A 26,469-nucleotide genomic window follows, 5' to 3' on the forward strand; every position below is an offset into this window, starting at 1 on the left:
TTGCTTGGCTTCAAAACCCACACCTGAAACCTCTATATTCGCTGCCCCGTTTTCTTATATAACAAGCATGCACCTTCCCCATGTTTAACCACCATTTGTTTCAGTTTATTCATTTACCCAACAAACAGATACTGAGTCCCTGCTATGTCAGATAATAAAAATAAAGCCCGCCACGTGCTATGCAGTAGATGAAAAACGGGGATGTACTAGCAAATGAGGGCGGAAGAAGGTCTTTTCTAGATCTGGAAGCCCTCCGGGCCATGCCACTCCAACACACACACAAACACACACGCTAACTGCTCTAACTGAACAAATACCAGTAAAGCGGTTCCATGACCATCGGTAACAAGGGGTGGAGATCAGGAAGGCCGCTGGCTGCCCCGATGGGTGCACTCACCACCGGCCAGCCGCTAGGCCCTCGGCTTCCGATCCAGAAGCCGTATTTTATTCTTGCACCCATACTTATCCTCCAAGAAGCCTCAGCTCTCGGGGACAGACCAAAGGGGAGGGCTGAACCTGGCTCAGAACCCGGCTCCAGGCGGCGCGAGACCCCGCCTTCCTGCACTGGGACCCGTGAGTGCGGGGGAGACACCCGACTCAAGGATGTTTCCAGTAGGACGACTCTCACCTGACGCGCATCTCGACCCCTAAACCGGCAGCACGTGGCTCCGGGGCCGGGGCGGGGCGCGCCAGAGTCCTGCCCCGGGGGCGGAGCCAGCGGCGCCGGAAGCGTCCGCGCGGCCCGCGGCCCGGCAGGGCGTGCGCGCTCAGACCATGGCTACCCAGGCGAAGCGCCCGCGGGTGAGTGGCGGGCGGCCGGCGCGGGGCTCACCCTTTTCCAGGACGCCTCACCCCTAACCCCCGAGTGTCGTCCCGCGTGCGCCCCCTCCGGTCCCTCCTCCGGTCCCGCGTCCCTCTCCGCGCGTCCCCTCCCCCACCCAGAGCCCTTCTTCCGCGCGCATGCGCCGCCATCTCCTCCCGCCCCGCGGGCTCTCCTGGGCGGGCCTGGTCACTACGCTCCTTTATTTCAGGTGGCGGGGCCCGTGGGCGGCGGTGACGCGGACCCGGTGGCCGGCTTTCTGAGCTGGTGCCGGCGGGTGGGGCTGGAGCTGAGTCCCAAGGTGAGCGAGGGGGGTGGGCGGGCGGAGGCGGCGCGGTGGGGACGCTGGGCTGCTCTGACCAGCTCCTTCTGTTCAGGTGGCGGTAAGCCGGCAGGGCACGGTGGCCGGCTACGGCATGGTGGCCCAGGAGAGCGTGCAGCCCGGGGAGCTGCTGTTCGCGGTCCCACGGGCTGCGCTCCTGTCGCAACACACTTGCTCAATTGGCGGCCTGCTGGAGCGAGGTGGGCACGCCTGCGGACGGGGACGGCGAGGCGGGCTGGTGGGACCGCGCCGGCGCTCTCACTCTCGTGTCTCTCTCAGAGCGAGGCGCGCTGCAGAGCCAGTCAGGCTGGGTGCCGCTTCTGCTGGCGCTGCTGCACGAGCTGCAGGCCCCAGCCTCACCCTGGAGACCCTATTTTGCGCTGTGGCCCGAGCTGGGCCGCTTGGAGCACCCTATGTTCTGGTGAGAGCCGTGGGAGGGGTTGAGAAGCGCCTGCACCGTAGTGTGTCCAACCACCCTGCCCTGGGGACAGAGCCCACAAGCACCAGTCCCAGTAGGGCGAGGGGAACCTGGGTGGGGGTGTCCCTGCAGGCCAGAGGAGGAGCGCCGGCGCTTGCTGCAGGGCACAGGCGTACCCGAGGCCGTGGAGAAGGATTTGGCCAACATCCGCAGCGAGTACTATTCCATCGTGCTGCCCTTCATGGAAGCCCACCCTGATCTCTTCAGCCCCTGGGTTCGCTCCCTGGAACTCTACCAGCAGCTCGTGGCCCTTGTAATGGCCTATAGGTCAGTGAGTAGAGCCGTGGAGCCTTTTCTTTAGAGCCCTGTTGAGGGACAAGAGGGGAAGAACAGTGAAATCCACCCCTAGTCCCTCATACAAGACTGGGCCTTAGCCAAGTTCTCTCTATGGCAGCTTTCAGGAACCACTGGAGGAAGAGGATGATGAAAAGGAGCCAAACTCCCCTTTGATGGTGCCTGCTGCAGACATATTAAACCACTTAGCCAATCACAATGCCAATCTAGAATACTCTGCAGTGAGTGGATCCCGCCCAGTTCTTATTCTTACATGCACTGATTGAGCATTTGATTCAAACCTGGTCATTAGGCTCCATTCTACTAATGCTAAAAAGCTGAGGTCAGTCAGCTCCTCCTGTATGTACTTCGTACTATAGCAAAATCGTTTGAGTACAAAACATTTTAACAAAGTTGTGGTAGTTAACTCTGCTAAACTACACTACCGTTATTGATTTGGTGCTAGAGACTGGGTGGTCTGCATAGTCGTGTCCACCCCCCCACCCCGCCCTGTGCAGTGAGCCCAGACTGTGTGCAGGCCCTGTGGGGAGCAGCCTAGACCAGCTGTAGTCTCGGGGATGGGGGGACGTCTTGGGGGTGGGGGAACGGCTATGGGGGGGAGGGTGTTCACAGGTCTAAGATGACGCCAGGGCTGTGTTTATATTAAAAATTAGTAAATATGGCTATTTCTTAAACCTTGCCTCCATTTACCTTTCCTACTATGATCTGGGTTTAATTTCATTTTTAAAAGCTAGCAAGTTGTTAAGTACTGAAGATAACTGCACAGATTGACCTAATAAAACATGAAGCTGACCTTATGTTGGCCTCACCCCTTTCATTCTACAGTACAGAGTCTAATCAGAACCAAAAGGTAGAATTTTGGTAAATACATCATCAGTCCTATGGCTGAACCACCTGCTGGAGGCTCTTCATAAGAGGGAAATAATCTTTATGGGACTGGCCTGGGAAAGGCATGGCCCTAGCTTCTCCCTTTTACCCCAGAATTATCTTCGAATGGTGGCCACTCGGCCCATTCCTAAAGGCCATGAGATTTTCAACACTTATGGGCAAATGGCTAATTGGCAACTGATTCATATGTATGGCTTTGTTGAACCATATCCTGGCAACACAGATGACACAGCTGACATTCAGATGGTGACAGTTCGAGAGGCAGCATTACAGGGTGAGTCTCATTAACTTGATGTTTGACATGCAGGCTGTATCTATACCTGCCACAGGTTACAGTAATTTTGCTGAATACCAGTTGACTTGTAGACTAGGTAGTAGACTAAGGGAGAAAAGAGCCCTTGGGTGTACTGAGTCATTCACACTATTTATCTACAGGAACAAAAGTTGAAGCTGAAAGGCTCCTACTGTATGAGCGCTGGGATTTCTTATGCAAACTGGAGATGGTGGGAGAAGAGGGAGCCTTTGTGATTGGGCGGGAGGAGGTGCTAACTGAAGAGGAGCTGACCACCACACTAAAGGTAAAGAGCTAAGAGTGGCCATTTAATGCTGATAAATAGCTTCAGTATTTGGAGCAAAAGAGCTAGAAGATGAGAGAGGAAAGGTGGGATGTTGGGAGAGAACACTTAATAAATGCTAAGATAGATTGGGTCTCTTCTAAAACAAGTATATCCTAATCAAAGGGCCCCATGGTTGCTTCCAGGTACTGTGCATGCCTGCTGAGGAATTCATAGCGTTTAAAGACCAGGATGGATGGAGAGATGAAAGGGCAGAGGACAGCCTGACAATCACAAGTATCCCCAAGCTCAAAGCATCATGGAGACGGCTTCTTCGAGACAGTGTTCTATTAACTCTGCAAACCTATGCCACAGACTTAAAAACTGAGCAAGATTTACTCAGTAATAAGGAGGTCTATGCCAGACTCAGCTGGAGAGAACAGCAGGCCTTACAGCTTCGCTATGGTCAGAAGATGATCTTACATCAGTTGTTGGAGCTGACAAGTTAGCAGGTTCCCCGTTGCCTATAGGAACAGCAATAAGAACTTATTCTAAATTGATATTTATTGATGCTTGAAAAGGAGGAAAATTTGGATCTTTTGCTTTTCTTATTAAATACTAAAAGGAAAGTAGCAAAGGTGTTATGGTAAGATTAACTGAGGTAAGTGTGATGTGTTGGGCACAGCAGACTTGGGGATCACTGCTAGCTGTTAGCTGATGATTTATAGCGGTTTTCAGTTCTAAGCAACACCAGCAGAAATAGGGTGATAGTAGGTCTTACTGTGTTCTAGCATTTGATAACATGGACTTTGCAAGTAGACCTGGTTCAAATCTGGGTCTGTTTTTAAGAAGGTCACTTAGCCTTTAAAAACCATTAGAGGGTTTAATAATATAAGCTGTCTAACTGGCGCTCAAGAGTGGTTGCTTTAATTCCACCTTTAGTTATGTAATCAGCAGTCTCTGATGTTTGGTGTCTTGAGGGGCAAGTTGTGCTATCTAGAGCAAAGACATTCCAAACCCCGTTCACGTAGGATTTAAGCTATCTAATTTTGTCCTCTCTGGCCATAAAACTTGACACTCACTAAAAGGTGAATTTCTTAGGCAGGATAAATTTTTATATACCTACTCATTTTCTCTGATATTTTTAAAAGTAGCTGAGGGTAAAGGCTATTTAAACCTGGGTGTTTCGTAATTCAGTATAATCAGCAACCTGCTCCAGCCTTTTTCTCCACTGTGGGAAATAGGAAGAAAAACACCACATAAAAATTTCCTTGCTTGTTTGAACACATGCGAGCTTAGTACTAGGAAAAATCATCATCATTCAGCAGGAAGTTGGTGTTTCCCTAATGGCCCTTGGGCTGTCCAGTCTCTTCCTCACCTACTGAGAAAGGCACAGTGGACTCAGATGCATGTCATGACTTTAATGTTTAACTACAGTGTGCATGCACATACAAGAAGTAGGGGAACTGAAGCCCAGCAAAGGCTACAAAGTACAACACAGGGACCAATACATCTACAGAACATTCAAAATCCTTAGAAAAGGGGCTGTATTGGTCCTTTTGACTTTATTGTTGTCATTCAGCTTAGCCTGTGTGGCCATTCAGTGGGGTAATGAGGGCGATTCGTAAGTATGAGGAAGGGAGCATTATTAGGCCTGGTCTTGTTTCCCCTTATAAAAAGAATGGACCCCCATATCTCACAGAGCCCAAGTGTATGGTCTGCAGCAGAAACAGGAGCTGCTACCACTGGTGCGTTCCCTGCAGGCAGCTTTAGAATGAGTTTGAGGAGAGGCAGAACAAAACCCCAAGGGGGATCCCACTTCTGAGCCTTTCCCATGTTCCCTGGCATAGCAAATGCTAGCATATCCATGTTTTTAATAACTTAGTGATTGCCAAGGGCCCCTGTCCACCTTAAAAAAAATAAGTTACATAATATTTAAACTGGCTTTTTGCTATTCTTTGGGACACTAGGAATGTCAGAAGACGTGGGACCTATGCCCTCAGCGAAGTGCATGGTGCTGCTTCTTGATTACAAGGTACCGGTTTATGTACTTGCCTTGGACACAGTTTGCACAAACCCAAGAACGTCCAGACAAAGGTTTTTCTCTTTCATATATTTACACAAGTTCAAAATGATATTCACAGCATCTTCTAAATTTTGGCCAATAGTCAAAAAAAAAAAAATGCATTTAAACTTTGGAACGTCCCCACGTAGACAGGAGGCTGACCCCAACAGTAGTTGGAGCAGGTACCCGAGAACCAAAGGGCTGGGAAAGTCAGGAAGAGCTGAAAGGATTCTTCAGTCAGTTTATGAACTTGATGCAGGGGGACCTCCAGACGGACACGTTTACAACGGAGACGTGGTTCCATCTAACTGGCACCTGTCCCTTCCATTACTTGCTGAGCCTGCTTCTGTCCCATGCAGCACTGTGCAACCGACTGGAATAACCTGAAGAAGGAAAACACTCATACATTTATCTGGAAAAAAAGTTTTTAGCCTCAACAGTATCTTTTATCTCATTTGCTTTAGCTACTAATCACCCACATAAGCTGCAACCATGGTTTTCATCCTTTCCTCATTTTTAGACAATTAAAAATTGCTTGTAACTCACTTTTCGATTTCTGGGGCACAGTGTACAAACTCGTGGTTCCAGAACTTAAACGCTGGATTTTTAATCAGCTCAATAAAGGTAATAAGAAGACCCCAAGGATGTGGCCTATTTACAATCAACCGTTCCAAGAGAACCCTGGAAGAGGGGAGAGAGGGTTAATGCACAAGGAAAAATACAAATTCATGAGTGTTCCTCCATTATCTTTCTAACTCTTCTCCCTGGTTATTAAACCATATGCAAAGCTTTTACCAGTAGTGAAGACTGGATTGTGGTTGAAATACCTTGTTCTTTTATTTAGATGCTGTTATCCTTGCTTTACTACTCTCTGAGCTGTTCAGAATTACAGTGGTGTGGGGAAGCCACCCACATAAAGCCCGTAGAATATGGCACACAAAATAATCACTTAAAGAATGAAGACTCAGTGAAAGTGAGAAAATAATTCTAAAACTACTACTGCATGTGTAAATTGGTAAAATTTTTCTGAATGGCAGTAAGTATTGGCTTAAATATTCATATCCTTTCACTTACCAATTGTACTTTTAAATTTACCCTCAGGAAATTAGCACAAGAACAAAGATGAAATAAAAGGTTTACTTCAGCTTTATATATAAAATCATAAACAAAATGGGATATTAACCTAACCATCCAATAAAATACGAATTAAATTCTAATATATGAAACCTAAGGAATACCATATTTAGCACCATATGTACTACTATTAGGTAAATGGAAAGTTTAAAAATGGGGTGGGACTTTTTAAAGTATATGTGTGTGTATATCTGTCACTGGAATCTACCTATTTCCCAATCTCTCCAATGTTATACAGGAGCGTGCACACATCTTGTTTTCCTGCTTAAAGTCCTTTAACACAGAGGTAGTGAGGAATGTCCTAAATCCTTAACATAGTGTGTAATGGGCTTGCATGATTCGGGACGAGTTAAAAATGCCAGGACCTCCGAGAACCTCCGGAGGTCTAAACTACTTTTCACTTCAGCAGTGAGTAATGTATAATCTTCTACTTATAATTTGTGTCCATCAGACTATTAGGAGGACATCCATTTTGTTCACAACACATTTAATATATTATTACAAGTAAAGCATGTTGACTGAACACAATGTATAGAAAACACGCCCAACATTCGAAGTGAAGTGGTTACCTTGTGATCTGTTCCTGGATAGCTTCGGTGTTGGCCTCTGCAAAAAGGTACAGCATGGTGCAGCTGAAGTAGTGAGTGTGGCTATTTGGGTACCGCAGCTGGTTTGCAATTGCATTCAAGAAGAGGTATCGACCTGGAAATTGAGACACCTCTGCTTAATGAGGACTTGCTCTGAAAGGCTAATGTGGGAAAGACACAGAGTTCTGCCTGGCTAGGGTTTGGGTTTCTGATGGGAGGCTTTCAAATCTTTGGTTTAAACCAGAAGTCCTCACCACCCAAAGGAGCTTTCATTTCTGTGGGTTTTATTTCAACATTTTCCACATTAGAAATTAAAATGTTAGCTGGTACTGAAAAACTTAAGTTTTCTAAAAAAAAATTTTAAAGATTTAAGTTTTTTTTTCCCCCAGTTTCTCACGCTGTTGCCCCAGCTAGACTGCAGTGCAGTCATCATAGCTCATTGCAATCTCAAACTCCTTGGGCCCACCCTCCTGCGTAGCTGGGACTATAAGTGCCACCACGCCCAGCTAATTTTTCTATTTTTTTTGTAGAGACGATGTCTTGTTCTTGCTCAGGCTGGTTTCAAACTCCTGACCTCAAGTGATCCTCCCAACTTGGCCTCCCAGAATGTTAGCATTAAAGGTGTGAGCCACCATGTCCAGCCTATTAATTCATTTTTTATTTTTTATTTATTTTTTTCCTGCTTCTCCGTGGGTTGGACTATTAATTCATTTTTTAAAACAGACCTACTGTATGTTAATATAAATATTACTAAAAATACTTTATAAAACAAGTAGTGACCCCCTCTTCACTAAGTTTTTTTTTTTTTTTTTTTTTTTTTTTTTGCAGATCTCTTTAATGTTCTGCTTCTACATTCAGTCTGTTGCAGTATATTACATGTAGCCTCTGGAAAATTCTATTGTACACATGGCAGAATGAGAACAAAAATAAAAAGTTGTCTTATGCTGAAAATAGTTTTGACCTTGAAGCTCTCCTGAAAGGGTCTTAAGGATTCCCAGTCCACACTTTGAGAACTGCACTACCTTAGAATAAATATTATCTTAACCGGGTTGGGTTGTCTGCCTCTGCTTGACTACTCATGTTTGTAAGGCTATCACAGAGTGACCCTTAACATTTCCCTAAAGGCTGTCCTCTTAGAGCTCAGCTCTGGAGGTAACGGTATTTTGTTTTGCTAAATCTTGATTTTAAGCTGTCTTAACTCCCTTCTACATATAAGCATGCAATATATACTCAAGATGAGTTAGCCTCTCAAGCATCCATAGCAAAAGTAGCCATCGTTCTGAATTACGTGTGCTAAAATGAGGACTGTACAGCTAGCTAACACCTAATTGGGGTCTCTATTATAAGAATGAATACAAAGGACAAAAAGAAATGTAGCTCAACCAGGAAATCTGCAACCTGCAATAGGAGATACACTATGAACTTTTCATTAATCTGTATACACCTAACAAATTTAAGAGGTTGCCTGGCAAACAAGCACCAATAAATGCAGGTAAAAGGCAGGCTAACAAAACAACGTAACATGAGCATATGTGTAAAGAGACTACTAAAAGAAATTTTTTTTTTTTCCACACTAAAATACTATAGGCATGGTGGCTCACGAGCACTCTGCGAGGCTGAAGCGAGCAGACAGTTTGAGCTCAGGAGTTCAAGACCAGCCTCAGAAAGAACCAGACCCCATCTCTACTAAAAATAGAAAGAAATTAGCTGGACAACTAAAAATATATAGAAACAATTAGCCAGGCACAGTGGCACATGCCTGTAGGCCCAGCTACTCAGGAGGCTGAGGCAGGAGGATCTCTTGAGCCCAGGAGTTTGAGGTTGCTGTGAGCTGGACTGACGCTATGGCACTCTAGCCCAGGCAACAGAGTAAGACTCTTGTCTCAACAACCAAAATAAATAAATAAATACATACTATAGTCGTATAAACCAAAATACTACCCGATACAGGAGGGTTCTACATAATTCTTTCCTTAATGCTTTTCTGTATTTTCTACATTGAACAGATAATGTCCAATGACAGATAAAATAACCAGCCAGACCTATGAATATATTGACAGAACATTCTCTATTGTGGCTAAAGCACACAATATATTTTTGTGATGAGACTGCGGTTTAAAAACAAAAAAAGCCAGAGAACTATACTCTGAGAACTGGCAGGTTTGACTCACCCTCGGTGTCCAAGTCCACAGCCAGGTTCTGGAAGATATCCATGTGTGCTGAGTGGGTGATGGTGCTCATTGAAGGTGTGCTGCCCTTGTTGTGGATGTGCGCAATGGCCTGAGTTCCTACATAGAGCACCAATGCATTGATGAGCTGGAGGTTGTAGCGATTGCCAGGCTCATTGGATACCTTAAATGAACAAAACAGAAAGCTCCTTATACATACCCCCCCAGAGGACTGATTCTAGCACCAATATTTCTAAACCCTTAAGCCTTCATAGAAAGGCTGAACTGTTCCCAACATTCATTGTGATTTTAATAAATGCAGGCACTTACTTGAGTTTGTGAGGTTATTTAATAAATACACAACTGCCCCAAGGGTGGTTGTACCAACAAGAGAAACATGATTTACCTCAGTAAGCCAAAGCTGTCATCACTATGCTCATGGCATAACTCTAAAGTTAAGTTTATAAAGTTAAAATGTGCATTATCCCAATTATAATAAAGATTTGGAGAGGAAGAAAGTTGTGGTTGCAGGGTATGAAAAGATTGGAAAGATGATACAACTTCAAGTCATTCAATATAGCAAATTAACACACTGACTGCCACACTAGAAAGAAAAATGTTTTTCCTTGGGGCCATAGTGTTTTCTTACAAAAATAGAATAAAAACTTCTAAAGCAAAATGATCCTTTCAAATTTCAGGAAAATTTGTTATTTTTGTTTTCTGTACATGAGTTATATGCAACTAGAAAAATAGTTCAAACAGTTCCCAGGTAGAGAGACATGTGAGTTACATATGCTTCACAAAGCCCTGGGCTCAAACCTAGCATGAGTTAAATACAACTCACATGGCAGTTAAACAAGAATACATTTATTTACAAAAATCTTAGAGTACAATTAGGGAGTAACTGTCAGCGGTCCAACAGTCCATTGCCTAGTTGCCTCATCCAAAGGTATAGCATTGTGTGCCTGATAAAATGAACTAGTAAAATATAAAGATCGAATTAAGTTCACTCAACTGATAGAAATAATAATGTGTTTTTAAATCTTTAAATCAGGTTGAAAACACTTCCCAAACATACTGGACTGTGCATAGAAAGTGCTTTCTATTTCTATGGAAGACATAACTAAATTTAAGCCAAACCCAATTAACCTGCAAGTTGCTGCGCAGATCAGAAAGAAAAGTGACTGGCGATCGAGTTTTAAGATAGGAATCCAAATCCTTTTTGAACTGAGGTGGCATCACTCCAGTGAAATTGGTGAGTATCCGGGGTGCGATGTTAATTTCACTCAACATGTCCACCTGCCACAGACGAATTCAACAATCACAATTTGTAGGAATTGAAAGCAAATTGTATCTATGCTAAAAAGTGGTAGGATTGTTTTTCTAAAATTATTTACACTATAAATGTCTTGAAGAGTAGAGCTACCACTTTCTTAATTTAACCAGTCTTTCTTTAATAATAATATTTATAAAAAATGATAAGAGTTTCTCATTTTATAATGTATTTCCTTTCTTAGGGCAAGACAGGTACCCTTTGTGGAGAGGTCTAATTTGCACCATTAATAGATCTGTCCTGAACTTGTATTTCAAAATATGTGTTCAGAATGAGCTTCCTCACTCACCAACCGCCTTTGAAAATCAGCCTCAGCAGGACAAGATAACATGATACTTAGTACTTTTTTAAAAATGCATGTGAAAAAAGATTAGAGAATACATAAAAACTATAGTACAGTGCAGTGGTACATGCCTGTAGGCCCAGCTGCTCAGGAGGATGAGGCAGGAGCATTGCTTGAGCCCAAGAGTTCGAGGCTGTGGTGCACCATGCTCGAACATGTGAATAGCTACTGCACTCCAGCTTGGGCAACACAGCAAGACCTCAAACCAAAAAACTATAGTAGCCACGTCAGGGTGGTGTGGTTTTAAGTGGTCCCTTCCCTATATTTCAACAATTTAAACAAAATATAATCAGCCCTCTGTTCAGTATCCAAATCCTACCAACCACAGACCAAAAATACTCGAGGGGAAAAAGTTTTTTTTTTTTTTAACATAGCGTAACAACTATTTACATAGCATTTACATTGTATTACATATCATTAAGTAATCTAGAGATATTTCAGTCCTTTCAATTCACATGGCAGTTAATATGTTAAATAATATAAAGTATATGATAAGATATATATAGGTTATATGCAAGTATCATGCCATTGTACATAAGGAACTTGAGCATCCTAGAATTTTGGCATCTGAGGGAGTCCTGGAACCAGTCCCCCGTGAACATCAAGGTACAGGCATGTGTGCACACAACACCAGTGAAATATGGGTATTATATTGTTTGTTCTGCAATTCTTTGCCACATGGAGTCTACTGAGCAAATGACTGACCTAACAACTAGTTTGAGGTTTTATAAATATACCTGTATGTAATAAACATTGATCTGAAAAATAGCAACTAGAAAAACACTGTGAACTAATATTAAGCAGCAGCAATAGCAACAATATCATATTTTATCAGGCTTAATAAACAAGACTCTTTCCCCTAAACAGTACCCTTACCTAACAAATAACCGTATGTTGGAGAGTGGGAGTTAAACAGCCTGGAAAGGACTAAAATATTAAGATGTAACTTTTCCTTGACCTGTATGGAACTTTACCTTCAGATTAGGAGTAAATGGGTCTGGGAGCCTCATGTTTCTTGGGAAGGCACTCAGGATCAAATTTCTTAGCTGGATACAATTAGGTGGGATCACATCACAGAACCCATAATGGTAATCACAAAGGAACTCTGGGAAATCATGCAAAAGAACCAGCAGCACTCTTAAAGTGCCCTATTGTTTAAAAACAAGAAAAACATTTCCATACTAAGAAAAAGGAAGTAACATTTTCCTATTATGAGTTCAACTCCAGTTAAAAAAAAAAAAAAAAAGCAGACAGCATACTTCAGTAACATTTTTTAAAAATGTTATAGGCTTTAATTAAGATTAACAATACCACAGGTGATTTATCAAATATTTCCATCTAGAAATCACGAAAAAGTAGAGACCAGAAGTTTATAGCCTTAAATGAATATGCTAGAAAAGGATGGACCAAAACAAAAAAACACAAAAAAAACAAAAAAAAACCTGTAAGCAATAGTGTAAAGTCTATCTTTAGAAGCTAAAAAATAAACAAACCAAAAAAACCCCAAAGTAGAATAACAAGTATCTAAACTTTTTTTTCAAACTTTGAAAGGGGAGTAGGGAGTAAAAGCCAGAAAGTTAGTTCTTGGGAAAAGATTAATAAAATTGATAACTGCCTACCAATCAATACTGATAGAAAAGGCACCCAAATTACCAATATCAGGAAATGTAAAAGGAACTCCACTACAGATCCTACAGCCACGAAAAACAGTTTAACAGAATGTTTAACAATTCTTATGCTAATAAAACATATATGGGTAGTACACAGAACACCCAAGCAACCTGAGACAGGCAAAAATTTAAGTCACAAAAGCAACTTAATAAAAGTAAAAAAAAGGCTGGGCGCGGTGGCTAACGCCTGTAATCCTAGCACTCTGGGAGGCCGAGGCGGGTGGATCGCTCGAGGTCAGCAGGAGTTCGAGACCAGCCTGAGCAAGAGCAAGACCCCGTCTCTACTAAAAATAGAAAGACATTATATGGACAACTAAAAATCTATATAGAAAAAATTAGCCGGGCATAGTGGCGCATGCCTGTAGTCCCAGCTACTCGGGAGGCTGAGGCAGTAGGATCGCTTAAGCCGAGGAGTCTGAGGTTGCTGTGAGCTAGACTGATGCCACGGCACTCACTCTAGCCTGGGCAACAAAGTGAGACTCTGTCTCAACAAAAAAAAAAAAAAAGTAAAAAAAAAAAAAAATTGTAATTTTGATGACAGTAAATTTTAAAGCTTCTGTTCTTCAAGAGTCACCCCTTCTTTTAAGGGAGTAAAACTGCAAGCTGTGAGATCGATTTGAATATATATTAACAAAGGACATGTATCCAGAATATATGACGAACTACTTTTTAAGAAAAGAAAAATGCCAACAATCCAATAGAAATATGAGCTAAAGAATGGAAGAGGAGTATCACAAATGGGAGCTATCCAAACGGCTGATGTACACATGAAAACCTCATCAAGGAAATGAGCCAGCCTCAGGTCAGCTTCAGGTCGGGAGTCTGAGACCAGCCTGACCAAGAGCAAGACCCTGTCTCCACAAAAAAATAGAAAAATTAACTGGGCACGGTGGTGCACGTCTCTAGTCCCAGCTACTTGGGAGGCTGAGGCAGGAAGATTGTTTGAGCCCAGGAGTTTGAGGCTGCAGTGAGCTATGATGACACCACTGCACTCTAGCCAGGGCAATAATGAGAGACTATCTCTACCCACTGTGCCCCCCTCCCCACCACACACAAAAAAGAAGTCATCAAGGAAATGTACATTAAGTACACAACGAAATTCTACTACATGACTGCCAAAATGAAAGACAATACCAGGGATGGCAAGGATGTGGGAAAAACAGTGACTCCGACAAGCTGCCAGACAGTGTAAACTGGTACAAACACTAAAACTGGAATATTCACTAAAGTTGAACATACACACACCCTATGCTCTGGGTCCTAGTTATACAAGTGTTTCATTTTTGCACTTTAGTGCATGTACCCATACCTTAAAGGCTTTTTTTTTTTTTTTACACAAAAGACCTGATATGCCTAGCTAAATATGTTTTTTTTTTTTCTTTTTAGTTCTGGAAATTATTTTAATTTATAAATTCAAATTAAGTACCTTGTAGAGGATTTGCATAGGTTTGGTGAGTTCCACATTTCTAAGGAAAGGCGCTAAATACTTGAATAAATCAATCAGTAGCTGTGCATACATAGGCCATCCCTAAAAGAAAGAAATATACGTTTGAGTCGTAATTATACTCGGTTCTTGTTCTGCTTCCAAGAGTTGCCCAGGCAATTACACGGTGGTTATCTTTTTTCATGCTAATATAAGTGCAGAATACAAACATAAGTACCTCTACTAAATACTGATTGGCATGAAAAAGGACTAAGTATGGAGATAGTGGGAAATATGTGAATCAAACTGGCTCCAGAGATTTCAGTACATATTGATCCTTGTGCCTATAGCAAAATTAAAAAGGGGAGAGGAGAAAACCCTGAGGAAATTTCAGAGAGAACACAAAACACTCAGCCAACTGAGACACTGACAACTAGAAGTCTGTTGCCTTAGTTCTTCGTAATTAAGTACTGGGTCTCAACCATTTCTTTTCCCAATTCCAACTCCTGCCAAATAACCTAGTCATGTTTACGACATGAATCCCCTATTTTTAGCCAAAGTGGGCCTGCTCAGTGTCCCCTAACCATACCAATTATGTTCAATTCACTCTTACATAATTTTATTCAATGTGTTGTGTTCCTTCTTCCTGGAAAGCCCTTGTCCACCAAACAAAACCAAATTCATTTAAGGGTTATGTCACCACCTTTTTTGCCAAGTTCCCTCCAGCCATAGTAGTCACATTTCTTCTAATTTGAAGGGCCAAACTCTCTGCAGTACTCATTTGCCATTTAATTGCAAGATGGGAGAAAACCTTCTCACGTTAACTGTGCAGTATTCCCAATTAGACTAAGAACTCTTTAATAGAACTTAATCATAATCCTTCAAAATACAGTATCCCAGTGGTCCTCAACCTTAGTGTGAGGCCTTTAGCATTTAGAGTGAGAATGTGTAAAACTAGCAAGCTCCCAAACTCCATTATACATTTATTCAAGTATCTAAGGTGGCATTCGAGGATTCCAACTTTAAAAACAATAAACCCACAAAACTTTGACTAGTATATAAAATAAATCATTCCTGTGAATAAAAAAGCAAAGCAGTTATAAAAAAAAAAAAAACCAAACAAAAAACCTTGAGAGACTAACAAAGGCGGCCCACAATAGAGTTGCAGAAGCAACACCCTAATCACTCCCTTAATTTTAGACAGAGGCAGTCAAGTATTGACTCAAGTCATGGAGAGAAGTAAACACTAAATAGAAGAATTCCCAACTAAAGTTGAAAGAAGTACAATTACTATTAATATTAAATGACTAATAAAAATCTACAGGCAGTGCTAATAAGCCCCACGTAGTTACTGTCGTCATCTGTAGGAGATAAACTGCAGCCACACCTTCTGCTGTGGCGTATGTGCCAGCATTCTTGCAATAAATATCCGATGGGAGATGAGTTCAAGCCAGGCATATACAAAGCCAGGAGCTTTGGTAGGCCTCAAGATGTGGAATGTATTGCTGAAAGAAGAAGAATCTTAGTCAGAAGCATACTCTAACTTAAATATAGTGAACACTTGAGTATAGGCAACATGCACGTTGTTTTACAAATCAACATGCCTCAAAATCCACAACAGTTTTTTACTACACTATAAACCAGCAGTCCTAAACAGGAAATCTATATCAAACACAACAATACTCACCAGAAAGCTGTAAGTGTCTGGAAATTAATAGTTTCCAACACATGTTCGGGTGCATTGAGTTCCAAGAGCAGCATGATAAAAATTCGATGGTAGGGAAGCTGCTGAAATTCACTTTGCCGAACATCATGATCCTGCAGGAGAACTCCCACTACTATACCAAGGACCTGTACAGAACACACAGATTAGAGCTTGTAAATCATACAGATAATTCACTTTCAAGTCATGTTTGGGTTTTTTGTTTTGTTTTGTTTTCTTTTTTGAGACAGAGTCTCACTCTGTTGCCCGGGCTAGAGTGCCGTGCTGTCAACCTAGCTCACAGCAACCTCAAACTCCTGGGCTCAAGTGATCCTCCTGCCTCAGCCTCCTGAATACCTGGGACTACAGGCATGCACTACCATGCCCGGCTAATTTTTTCTATATATTTTTAGTTGTCCAGCTAATTTCCTTCTATTTTTAGTAGAGATGGGGTCTCGTTCTTGCTCAGGCAGGTCTCGAACTCCTGAGCTCAAACGATCCTCCCGCCTCAGCCTCCCAGAGTGCTAGGATTACAGGCGTGAGCCACCACACCTGGCCAGCAGTGAACATTTCTAGCCACCCACTGACAGTGATTCTGTGTAGAGGCAAATCTCATACTACCTAAATATCTTCTATTTTAGTCATTACCAACCATTGACCATTAATACACTGAAAAATACATTATTATTCTTTAGGACAGAACACGTTTTGTGCAATGGCTGGGCCTAATAATATTGAGAACCACTGATGGAGACGTAAAGTATAGCAAGAATAAGACAAGAAAGGATTTCAGACCTTGTTCAGCAGATTAATCTTTGTGACAGTGTTGGTGGCCTCCCCTGAGTGTTTCACTAGCAGTGCAATGAGTCGAACGAAGGCATCCAGGTTGTGATAGCACTTGGCTCGGATCATGGTGGGATTAGCCGCAGGATTGTGCTGCTGCTCAGCCTGTGCACGGTAACTGATTTCAACGCACATTTCAGTACACAGACGAAAGAACCTAGTTATGAGATCATCGGTCTTCAGTATTCCTTGCTGGTGCATCTACCATGGGAACAAAAAAAATTAGAGACAGAATTAGGTAATACACACAAATAAACTTCATACACCTTTAATTTTCATGCTTAATATTCCCTCATTTGTTCTATTGTCACATTTCTATTTCTTACATCGTAAAAAATGTCATTAGAAGAAGTACTTTTCAATTAAGGAACCACGACAGAATTCCTCCAGCTATAAATTTAATGGAGAACACTCAAGTTGGAAATTGACAGAGAGATAATAAGGCAATTTTGAATAGCAGGCCACTGCCAAATAATTTGGAAAATAACTATGCAAATGAAACCTACTTTTAGTAACTATCTAGGTCATACTAAGACATTACAGACAATGCATCTTTCCCCCAAGGAGGAAATTATGTAACTTTCACTTTCTCATGGCATGTAAGATAATTTGCTTCTCAAAGAATTGAAGATAATTTCCACCAATTGACTTAACCAATATTTACAAAGCTTTTGAAATTCCAACTAGCTTACCCCCAGAAAAAAATCAATAATTTGTACAGTAAGTAGGTACTAAATGAAAATACCTACAGATCATGTCTAGCTATTTTAATATAATAAACTGTTAGGTTAAGTTGTAAAATAAAGTGGGAAAGGCAAGTTTATTTTACAGAAAGGAAAAAAACCACAGTTATGTGACATGGACTAGAAGTGAAACATAGCAGAAAAGTTACTTGGCTAGTACACTCCCACATCCCCCAAAGATGACGATGACAACAACAGTGAAATAAGCATTAAGGCTGCAGAGGAAGAAAAAGGTCAGTACTTACTAAACAAAGAAACCAGGCCCAGAAAGAAAACTTGAAGGTTATCTTGAAAATTTTAAAAACAATTTAACTGTCCCCAATAAGCAATAAAGCAGCTGAACTGGTAGGGCTATGATAATAACGTGCCCCTACACGGCAAAGGGACTTGTGTCTACAGAGAGTCTGAAAAACAGGGGGAGGAAGGAGGACAGTATGCTACGATCAAGGAGGAAAGAATTGTCAAAAGGATGCAAAATGGAACAGAAAAATGTAATGCACTATCTTTTTCAAGAGAAGTGGAGAAAAGGAATGAAAGCAAATAAGCCAGCAAGAAGAGCTGAGACAGGCCACATCCATACCCATGAAATAGCAATGATCACAAAGAACAATTTCTTCCAAATTGGGAATCAAACTATACACATGCAGTAAAAGCTTTTCAACAGAGTATGTTTTATAATTCCCTGGATTCTTTTAGAGGAGAAATGTATTCAGTATGATTTACTGAGTAACATTCATCTTGAAAAATAAATCCAATTTCTAACAACTTCTAGAATTCAAATCAGCTCTTCCATATTCAGCTGTCATTTGAAAACAGATCAAATTTGTAATCTTTCTTTGGCAACATACTTAAGTTTTGGTTTCCGTTTGAATAAATCTAATAGTCAATCTGCAGAAGTAAGCAGACAACTCACTCTGAACAAGTATTCCAATAGTTCCACTAAAAGAAATTCTAAGGCCAGTTCTGGAAAAGTACCACTCTTGCCAAGTTATACTACAGTTAAGACACATTGGCTCACTATGTCTTATTCCCTCAGGTGCTGAAAGCAGCCAGTGGCAATCAAAAACAGAATGCTCAATTGTCCTATGGCTTTCTTCCAACAATTTTTTCCTGTTCATACTATTAACAAATATTCCTGGTCAAACCTGATTTTTAGCTGGGGGCTTGCTTCCTAACACTTTAACTCAAAGTCCGTTTGCATCAAATTTAGAAAATCTAGGCATTCTAGAAACTACTTCCAAAGGAACATGTTACTACACTTAAGTAGATAAGCATCTTAAATTAGAAAACATACTAAAATGCTCTACCATTCAAATATCTTAAGTTTTTTGTTTTGTCATATTTTTTTTTTAAATGCGCTATTACAAGAATTTTACATATTTACTAGCCTGCAATACCATCACTGCTGATTATCAGGCTAGGAAAATCACATTTGGCAGTTTCATTACTCGTTATCTGACCTATTGTACTTTGTATCTGTGACAACTGAAATGGGATAAACAGAACTAAAGGGAGGCAGAGAATGTTGACTTTACTGCTCAGTGATCAATGAGGAGGAAACAGGCTGTAACAATTTAACAGCATGATGACAGTATTTTTGGTTTGCATGAGTATGGAGGTAACTGGCCACAGGTACATAATACTGAATTTTAATATTGGAGGCATCACACCCTACTACTTATGTTGAATAAAAAGCACCTTTCTTTCCAAAAGCTCTACCTGTCCAACAAATGCAGAGAAAGCTTTAGTGCTGTCACGGCCAGCTGCTGCTGAATGGTAGAGATTCACCCATTCCCTCAGAAGATACTCTGCCTTCTCCCTCAGGCCTGGAGGGTCATCATACTCTGAGGCTTGAGATATCCCAGAATGCATCATAAAGTTAGGGCCTCCATGAGCACGATCAATCATTGCTTCATAGTTGGATCGCACTACTTCCATCAGCTGAGGCAATCTAGTATAATAAATCCAGAGTGAAAATCAGTCTACTCATGGTTGTGATTTCACAGACATATAGTTCACAAGAGTGATGATCACTTCACTTTACCATTTCCATACTTAAAACAAAACTATCCTTGGTCTTTTCTTTTTTTTTCTTTTTTTTTTTTTTTTTTTGAGACAGAGTCTCACTCTGTTGCCCAGGCTAGGGTGAGTGCCGTGGCATCAGCCTAGCTCACAGCAACCTCAAACTCCTGAGCTTGAGCGATCCTCCTGTCTCAGCCTCCCGAGTAGCTGGGACTACAGGCATGCACCACCATGCCCGGCTAATTTTTTGTATATATATTTTTAGCTGTCCATATAATTTCTTTCTATTTTTAGTAGAGATGGGGTCTCGCTCTTGCTCAGGCTGGTCTCGAACTCCTGAGCTCAAACGATCCGCCCACCTCGGCCTCCCAGAGTGCTAGGATTACAGGCGTGAGCCACCGCGCCCGGCCAGTCTTTTCATATCTGTTTGCTCATGAGGGCGTAATATGCAAATGACCTCAGTTAAACTACTTCTTACCCCAAAAAATGTATCCATTGAAATGCAGCTATGTTCAGAGTCAACAAATATTCACTGCTTGCCTGCTGTGGGCCAGGCTTTATGTTACTTCTCTTGATTTTCAATAGTCCTTTTAGAAATTTCTGTTTTGTATAAGAAACGGACTTAGGGAGGATAACTTCCCTAAAATCAGAAAGCGTTTCAGTAGCATAACCAGGGCTTAAACTCAGGACTCTGGCATCAAGCCTCATACTGTATGTACTGCTCTGTACCACGAAGGCTTGGCAGTTAGTTTAAGCTTTCACACTTCGAGGGACAATATTAGGCCTCACCAAAGCATCCCATACGTTGTAGGTAAAGCAGTTACAACAAATATTGTTAGTAATAAGCCTGCACATTCCTTTCTAAAGCTCTTAGGCGACTGCTAAATGCACAGGGGTCCCAACGCATTTCATCCTCACCCTTCTGGAGCGTTGCCTCTGGAATGAGCATTAATCCTCATAAGGGTTTCAATGGTGTGGAAGAGATCTGCCTCAGTAACATGGGCAACACTCCTTTCATCCACCAGCAGGATTTTGACCAGTTGCATAGCAAATGCCACAGCCATGTAGTTTAAACCATTCTCCATTGACTGGCAACACAGAAAACATAATGTAAGACAGAAACCACTTAGAGCAAACATACTTCCCAAGTTCTTTTGTCCGTTTAAGTAAATTCCTTTCATACCTGAGCTAGGTGAAGATCATACTGCTGCATATTAACCAAATGATTGCGAATTAGCAACTCCACAGCCTCCACATTATATTTATACTCATCTCGACATTCAATTAGGCACCTAGGAAAATTCAGTATTTCTTTATTCATACAGCCTTAACCATACTGTATCAGATAACATAAAGAGCCCATTTTATTCACTGGAAATTTGTTCCAAATTAAGGAAGCCTAGAGGGTCAACTGCAAATTAGTATCTAAGTTTCCAAACAGCCAGTAATGAAGTAGAACAGATAGCCCAGGCTTTGCTTTGAAATTCTAGGAATTTCATTTAAGACATTAAAATGCGGCTATTATGAATACCACTGCTGTGAAATCACTGAAACCTTTTAAAACAGTGCCCTATAATTTATTCCCCAAAACAAGGTACTAGTGTTCTTTATCCATCATGAGGAGAAGGTAGAGACCAGACAGAAAAAAGACAACTATTTAACAATTCTCAGATTTAGGAAGTCCAAATGTCCTATTTATCTTCTAGAAAAAAAGGAAACCACTGGACATAAACAGGGCTACATATATATGTCAAAGGAAAGCTCAATAATTACTACTCTTCTAAGATGGCTACAAACCTTGTGATCTGTTTGTTGCACCACGGGGACCCATATGCTCGGCCATCCTGCAGAGCTTTTAGGACCAAGAGGTGGCATTCCCTGTAGCGCAGCAGAAGGTCAGCATCAGCACCACTTGTGGCATCTAGCAAGCCCTCTACAGCCTATGGGAGAAAGCAAGTATTCAAAAACCACAGAAAATATAGTACTCAGCCCAGCTATCAGAGCCAAAAACCAAACCTCAATGACAACTACAACATGGGCCAGACATGGTGGCTCATGCCTGTAATCCTAGCACTCTGAGAGGCCAACGTGGGAGGATCGCTTGAAGTCAGGAGTTCAAGACCACCCTCAGCAAGAGTGAGACCCTGTGTCTACTAAAAATAGAAAGAAATTAACTGGACAACTAAAAAATAGAAAAAATTAGCTGGGTGTGGTGACACATGCCTGTAGTTCTAGCTACTCAGGAGGCTGAGGCAGGAGGATCGCTTGAGCCCAGGAGTCTGAGGTTGCTTTGAGCTAGACTGACACCACGGCACTGTAGCCCAGGCAACAGAGTGAGGCTCTGTCTCAAAAAAAAAAACAAACAAACAAACAAACAAAAAACTACAACGTACCATCTAAAGCCTCAAGATTGTTTTCTCTGCTCTCCATATCCTTTTCAGTCACCTAACACACTCTAAGTTCTATTTAGTTTAAGCTCATTCTGTGTTCTTCACTGTCATAAAAGGTTCTGCTGTCCCTACACAGCCAAAATTCAGGGCTCCTCACTTACCCCGCACTATTACTCAAATTTTTGGATCAACTTGTCCTCAAAATCTGAAGGGCTATCTTTTAAACTTTCTTCAATAATCCCATTTCCAGACAATCTTAACTTAAGGAAAAATAAAGACTTCCCACTTTACCATTTGAAGCTACCATGACTACATTCTACTGGGGGGGGGGGGGAGTCACCTATAAACAGAACTTGATTTATATTAATTTTTTTAAATCTTAGGCATAACTGCTTTTAGGTATGTGAATATGATACAGGTCACTAGATATTTATAAACCTAGCTTCTCCTAAAAATAACAGCTTAAGAACCAACCTTCTGGAGCAATCCAAGAGCAGCTATGGCATCCCGAGAGTTTCGAGATAATACTACAACCTCCAAAAGACTTCGAAGAGCCTGAGCTTGAGGGTTCATGGCTAAAGTTGGTGGGATGGCATGTAGGTGCTGCTCCAGTTCTGTAATGCACTTATCATAAATCTGTGCCACATCATCTGTTGCCCAAGCTTGCTGTTTTGGAGAACGAAACAACCAAAAAGAGATAAAAAATTTTAAGGTTTTTCATTGGCACATGTACCAAACAGAAGTCACTGGGTATGTTTACTCCCTTTATTTTTCTCCTTTTTTTTCATCAAAACATGAAGAGCCACTTCCATTTCCCCTTCCCGAGCTACTTGGTCTAATGGTATTAGGTGGGGCTGTGCAAGGCAGACACAGGGGAAGGGGTGCTTCACTTCAGAGTGAAAAACTGGCAGATACTGCCATAATCAAGTGATCGAAGAGAGTACCATCAAAAATGGGACAGACTGACTGAGGGCAGCCACCACTTGTGGCATCTAGTAAGCCTTCTACAGCCTCAGAAACTAAATGTTCCAAATCACGAAAATACAGTGCTCAGTCAATAAAGCCTGATAGGCCAGAATAGGAGCATAGTATCTGTGTTCCTATTCTGTGCTGTTCCTACCAAAATGCATTACCTCGATCTAGTCATGAGAATACACTGGTCAAAAACCCTAATCAGGCCATTCTAGAAAATAGCTAGCCTATAATCTTCCAAAGTACCATGGTCATGAAAGAGAGGGAAAACCAAAGATCTACACCAGGATGAAATAAGGGAGATTTTAAATTTATGACAACTAAGAGAAATGTGTGATTTTAAAATAGGTCTTTTGCTATGCATTATTGGGACAGTTGGTGAAACTTGAATGAGGTCTAAGAATTAGATGATAATAAGGCATTAGTGTTAATTTCTGATTTTAATGGCTGTACTGTGGTCACACAGAAAAATGATTTTGTAAAAAGTACAAACCAAAGGATTCAGGAGTGATGGGGACATCAGGTCAGCAGCTTACTCTCAAATGGTTCAGGGGGAAAATGTTTTTCCTTATATTTCCAACGTTTCTGTAAATAACTTTCAAAATTTCAGAAAATCCTATTATTTAAAAAAGGGATTGTATGGTGTTACCATACAAATTTCTCTAATTAGGCCAAACATTACAATTAGATCAACCTCATGGATTTTAAAAAAAAAAAAAATCCCCTATATGCCATGCTGATCTGGTACCTATAACTCAACAATTGTGGCTATTTTTTTTTCCCTGTAGCTTAAGCTCCCAGGAAACAAGTGATATATTAAATGTCAAAAACATTTAAATTAAACTTTAAACACACTATTTAAAACCAAAGCAAGTACTTACCTTCATGGGCTGAGCTAAAAATCCTGTAGGCTGACTTAAGTCATTTGTAGGCAAAAAGCCAGGCACATTACGTGCAAACTCTTCATAAACAGCCAGCTGCTTTGGGTCCACACCACCAACCTTGGAAGAAGAAAACCTATTTTGACAGGATTCATTCCACAATCAACAGAAACTTTTTTTAAGTGCAAAGTTTATATGCAGGTTAAGCACAGGGGTTCTGAGAATGTAATGATGTAAGAGTCATTACAACATATAACAGCATGATTGAGTATACATGTGCACATAAATGTAACTCAGAAGAGGGTTTCCCATTCCCTTGAATCCCGTAAAGGATGTATAAATTCATTTGCCATCAGAAAATGCCTCAAATGGGATTGTGCCAGTTCAACTCTCCCTTGGAGCTGGTAAATATTATCAGATTTCTCACCACCTTGTTGAGAACAATAAGCAACCATCAATGAAAACACAAACACCAAAAAATGCAACTACAGAAGCCCAAGTTGGGAAACATAAATACTAACAGGCACATAAACTCTTAACAGTACCACTTCAACAACTTGGAGGGGTGAAGGAATCTATGCAATTTCCATACCTGCTCAACAGGCAGCCTTTAAGTGAAATGCTATTAAGGTAAGCTGCTTTCTCAGAAACCACATTTAACCCTGCTTTCCTAGTCCTGATAAAAAGTTCAAGCAACAAGAACATAAAAAACACAAGACAAGGCAGGATAGAAAGAGCGCTAATTCTCACTTTCAGCCTAATTTGCTCTGGCATCCGCTCGGCTTGATATGTTAACACAACAGGATCACAGTATCTGCGCCCTTCTTGCCTGGCATGTTTTCTCAGCTCAAATTCCTGCAAACAAAAAAAGTCACTGAGGTTCTTGTTATAAGGCACTTTCTTAAATTAAAAAAAAAAACTTAAAAGGCAAATGCTAAACACTTACAGTTGCTAATCTCTTGTCCATCTCAGGGCCTGCTTTTTCTACTGCAGTCTTCTGAATAAAACAGCAAGCTAATTCACAATTGTCCTGAGCCAACTGAGCTGCTGCCTGATCCATCATTTCCCTTTGTTGTGGGGAAGCAGTCTATGGAGGAGATGGGGAGGAAAACGATTTAAAAGTTGATGTAGATAGACAGGTAAGATAGTAGGAAATGCAGTGCATCTGAAAGGTGTACAAGCCTGGCTCCACTTATGAATCAGCTGTGACCTTGAAATAGTCGTAACAATCAGCTTCCTCATCTGGAAGATGAAAATGCCCTAAACATCTATCAGTATGTTATGAACATGATAAGCAATATGCAAGCAGTAAACAAAGGAATCATAAACCATGACATCTGAGATTCAAAACCAATAACTGCATTACTTTAAGAGAGAATATGTGCTCGTGTGTATACACACATTATCATTTTCAATTATTTTGTAGTACCCTGCTCAAACTGCTTTAATCTAAATTCTTCATGGATAATAGAAATAAGATTGTTAGCTTATTGCATTTTCACTTCTCTCCTTTAGACAGGGTCTTGGTTTGTCACCCAGGCTGGAGTGCAGTGGTGTGTCATCATAGCCCATTGCAACCTCGAATTCCTGGGCTCAGGCAAGTCCCCTGCTAATTAGCCTTCTAAGTAGCTAAGACTATAGATCCTAGCTGTGGTGTGTACCACCACAGCTGGCTGATTTTTTAATTTTTTGTAGAGACAGTGTCTCACTATGTTGCCCAGGCTGGTCTTGAATTCCTGGCCTCACGTAATCCTCCCATCTCAGCCTCCCAAAGTGCTGGAATTACAGGCGAGTCACCACATCCAGTCCTCAATCTTTCGTTTGTTTAAATTAACAAATATTAGGGTATCTATACTATTTGCCAAACACTGTGCTGGGGAATACAACAGTCAGCAACCACATGACCTTTGGCCTCAACAACATTTGTGATTTAAAAAGAAAGAAAACATCAAACAAATATGGTGATTATTAAGTGGTAATGTCCACTGCCACAGGCCAAGGGGGGGAAAAGCCTGGCAGACAAGCCGTAATGAATGAGCTTTGTACCACACCAAGGAAATAACCAACTTACACGGAGGGCTGAGGCAAAACTGTTTTTCAGGTTGGTAGATATGCTCATGAGCAAAGGTTCCCTGCAAGTAATCATAGCCATTCCAGCTGTCAAGTTACGCATCATATGATGAGCTGCTATTCGCATTCGAGATTCCTCAGAATCCAGGGCAAAATCCTTCCTGACTATTTGCTCACAAGTAGTCATGGCAATCTTAATTGATCGATCTACCACAGGATGGACTAGCTCTTGGACAGCCCGTTCAATTGCTTGACGCACACACTGCTTCAACTGTGGATGGGCCTGAAACAAGGGAATCTAGGCAGGGGAAAAAGTAAAATAAGTTAATAGCTTGGTAGCTTGTTTACATAATACAAGCCAATTCCTACTGACAATCACACCCATACACTCATGATTTTGGAAATCACTTCAAGGTTAAGCAAAACTACCAATTTCTACTTAAAATTAACCAATGAAAAATTCTGGAAACAGGAGCTGGGCTAAATAGAGGGGAAGTTATTCAGAATACCCTGTGACACATAATAACAGGTATACATGATTTTTTTAAATTTAATAGGCAAACTGTTATAAGATGCCTTAGAAGCTTAAAGACACATTACTTGCTTCATTAAAATTTATGGCTCAAGTAGTCTCTTAAAAAATCAACTCCTCTATTAGCTTGTAAAAACAGCACAAGAATCAAGTTTACAGAGAAAAGGCTTCCTACAAAACTATTATTGCTATACATAATTCCTCAGAGTAGCAAGCACTTTACACTGCCTACTGA

At 41.3% G+C, this 26,469-nt stretch overlaps 2 protein-coding genes across 8 annotated transcripts in view; one reads left to right on the forward strand and one right to left on the reverse strand.

Annotated features, from left to right (window-relative positions):
* Positions 1-743: 743 nt before the first annotated feature.
* SETD6 (SET domain containing 6, protein lysine methyltransferase) lies at positions 744-4,811 on the forward strand. Its single transcript, XM_069456488.1, has 9 exons — positions 744-801; positions 1,032-1,121; positions 1,198-1,342; positions 1,422-1,563; positions 1,693-1,887; positions 2,015-2,135; positions 2,896-3,076; positions 3,238-3,380; positions 3,563-4,811. The coding sequence occupies exons 1-9, from the start codon at positions 775-777 to the stop codon at positions 3,863-3,865; spliced, it is 1,347 nt and encodes a 448-aa protein (XP_069312589.1). The 5' UTR covers positions 744-774; the 3' UTR covers positions 3,866-4,811.
* Positions 4,812-4,924: 113 nt separating this feature from the next.
* The window catches only part of CNOT1 (CCR4-NOT transcription complex subunit 1), an 89,014-nt gene continuing 67,469 nt past the window's right edge, over positions 4,925-26,469 (reverse strand). For 4 of the 7 annotated variants that reach the window (XM_069456482.1, XM_069456483.1, XM_069456480.1 and 1 more), the window contains 19 exons: positions 25,704-26,000; positions 24,579-24,719; positions 24,383-24,487; positions 23,633-23,752; positions 22,254-22,445; positions 21,187-21,329; positions 20,573-20,681; positions 20,308-20,477; positions 19,066-19,318; positions 16,577-16,825; positions 15,767-15,930; positions 15,467-15,584; positions 14,083-14,184; positions 11,961-12,134; positions 10,460-10,609; positions 9,314-9,494; positions 7,125-7,257; positions 5,968-6,102; positions 4,925-5,804 (listed from right to left, as the gene is read on the reverse strand). In XM_069456482.1, the coding sequence (XP_069312583.1) occupies positions 5,726-5,804; positions 5,968-6,102; positions 7,125-7,257; positions 9,314-9,494; positions 10,460-10,609; positions 11,961-12,134; positions 14,083-14,184; positions 15,467-15,584; positions 15,767-15,930; positions 16,577-16,825; positions 19,066-19,318; positions 20,308-20,477; positions 20,573-20,681; positions 21,187-21,329; positions 22,254-22,445; positions 23,633-23,752; positions 24,383-24,487; positions 24,579-24,719; positions 25,704-26,000 (3,015 nt within the window). In that variant the 3' untranslated portion in view covers positions 4,925-5,725. The remainder of the gene's footprint in view (positions 5,805-5,967; positions 6,103-7,124; positions 7,258-9,313; positions 9,495-10,459; positions 10,610-11,960; positions 12,135-14,082; positions 14,185-15,466; positions 15,585-15,766; positions 15,931-16,576; positions 16,826-19,065; positions 19,319-20,307; positions 20,478-20,572; positions 20,682-21,186; positions 21,330-22,253; positions 22,446-23,632; positions 23,753-24,382; positions 24,488-24,578; positions 24,720-25,703; positions 26,001-26,469) is intronic. The other 3 variants (XM_069456487.1, XM_069456485.1, XM_069456486.1) reach the window with 2 other exon arrangements.

This window comes from Eulemur rufifrons, chromosome 23, assembly GCF_041146395.1.
Source record: "Eulemur rufifrons isolate Redbay chromosome 23, OSU_ERuf_1, whole genome shotgun sequence".
NCBI lineage: Eukaryota > Metazoa > Chordata > Mammalia > Primates > Lemuridae > Eulemur > Eulemur rufifrons.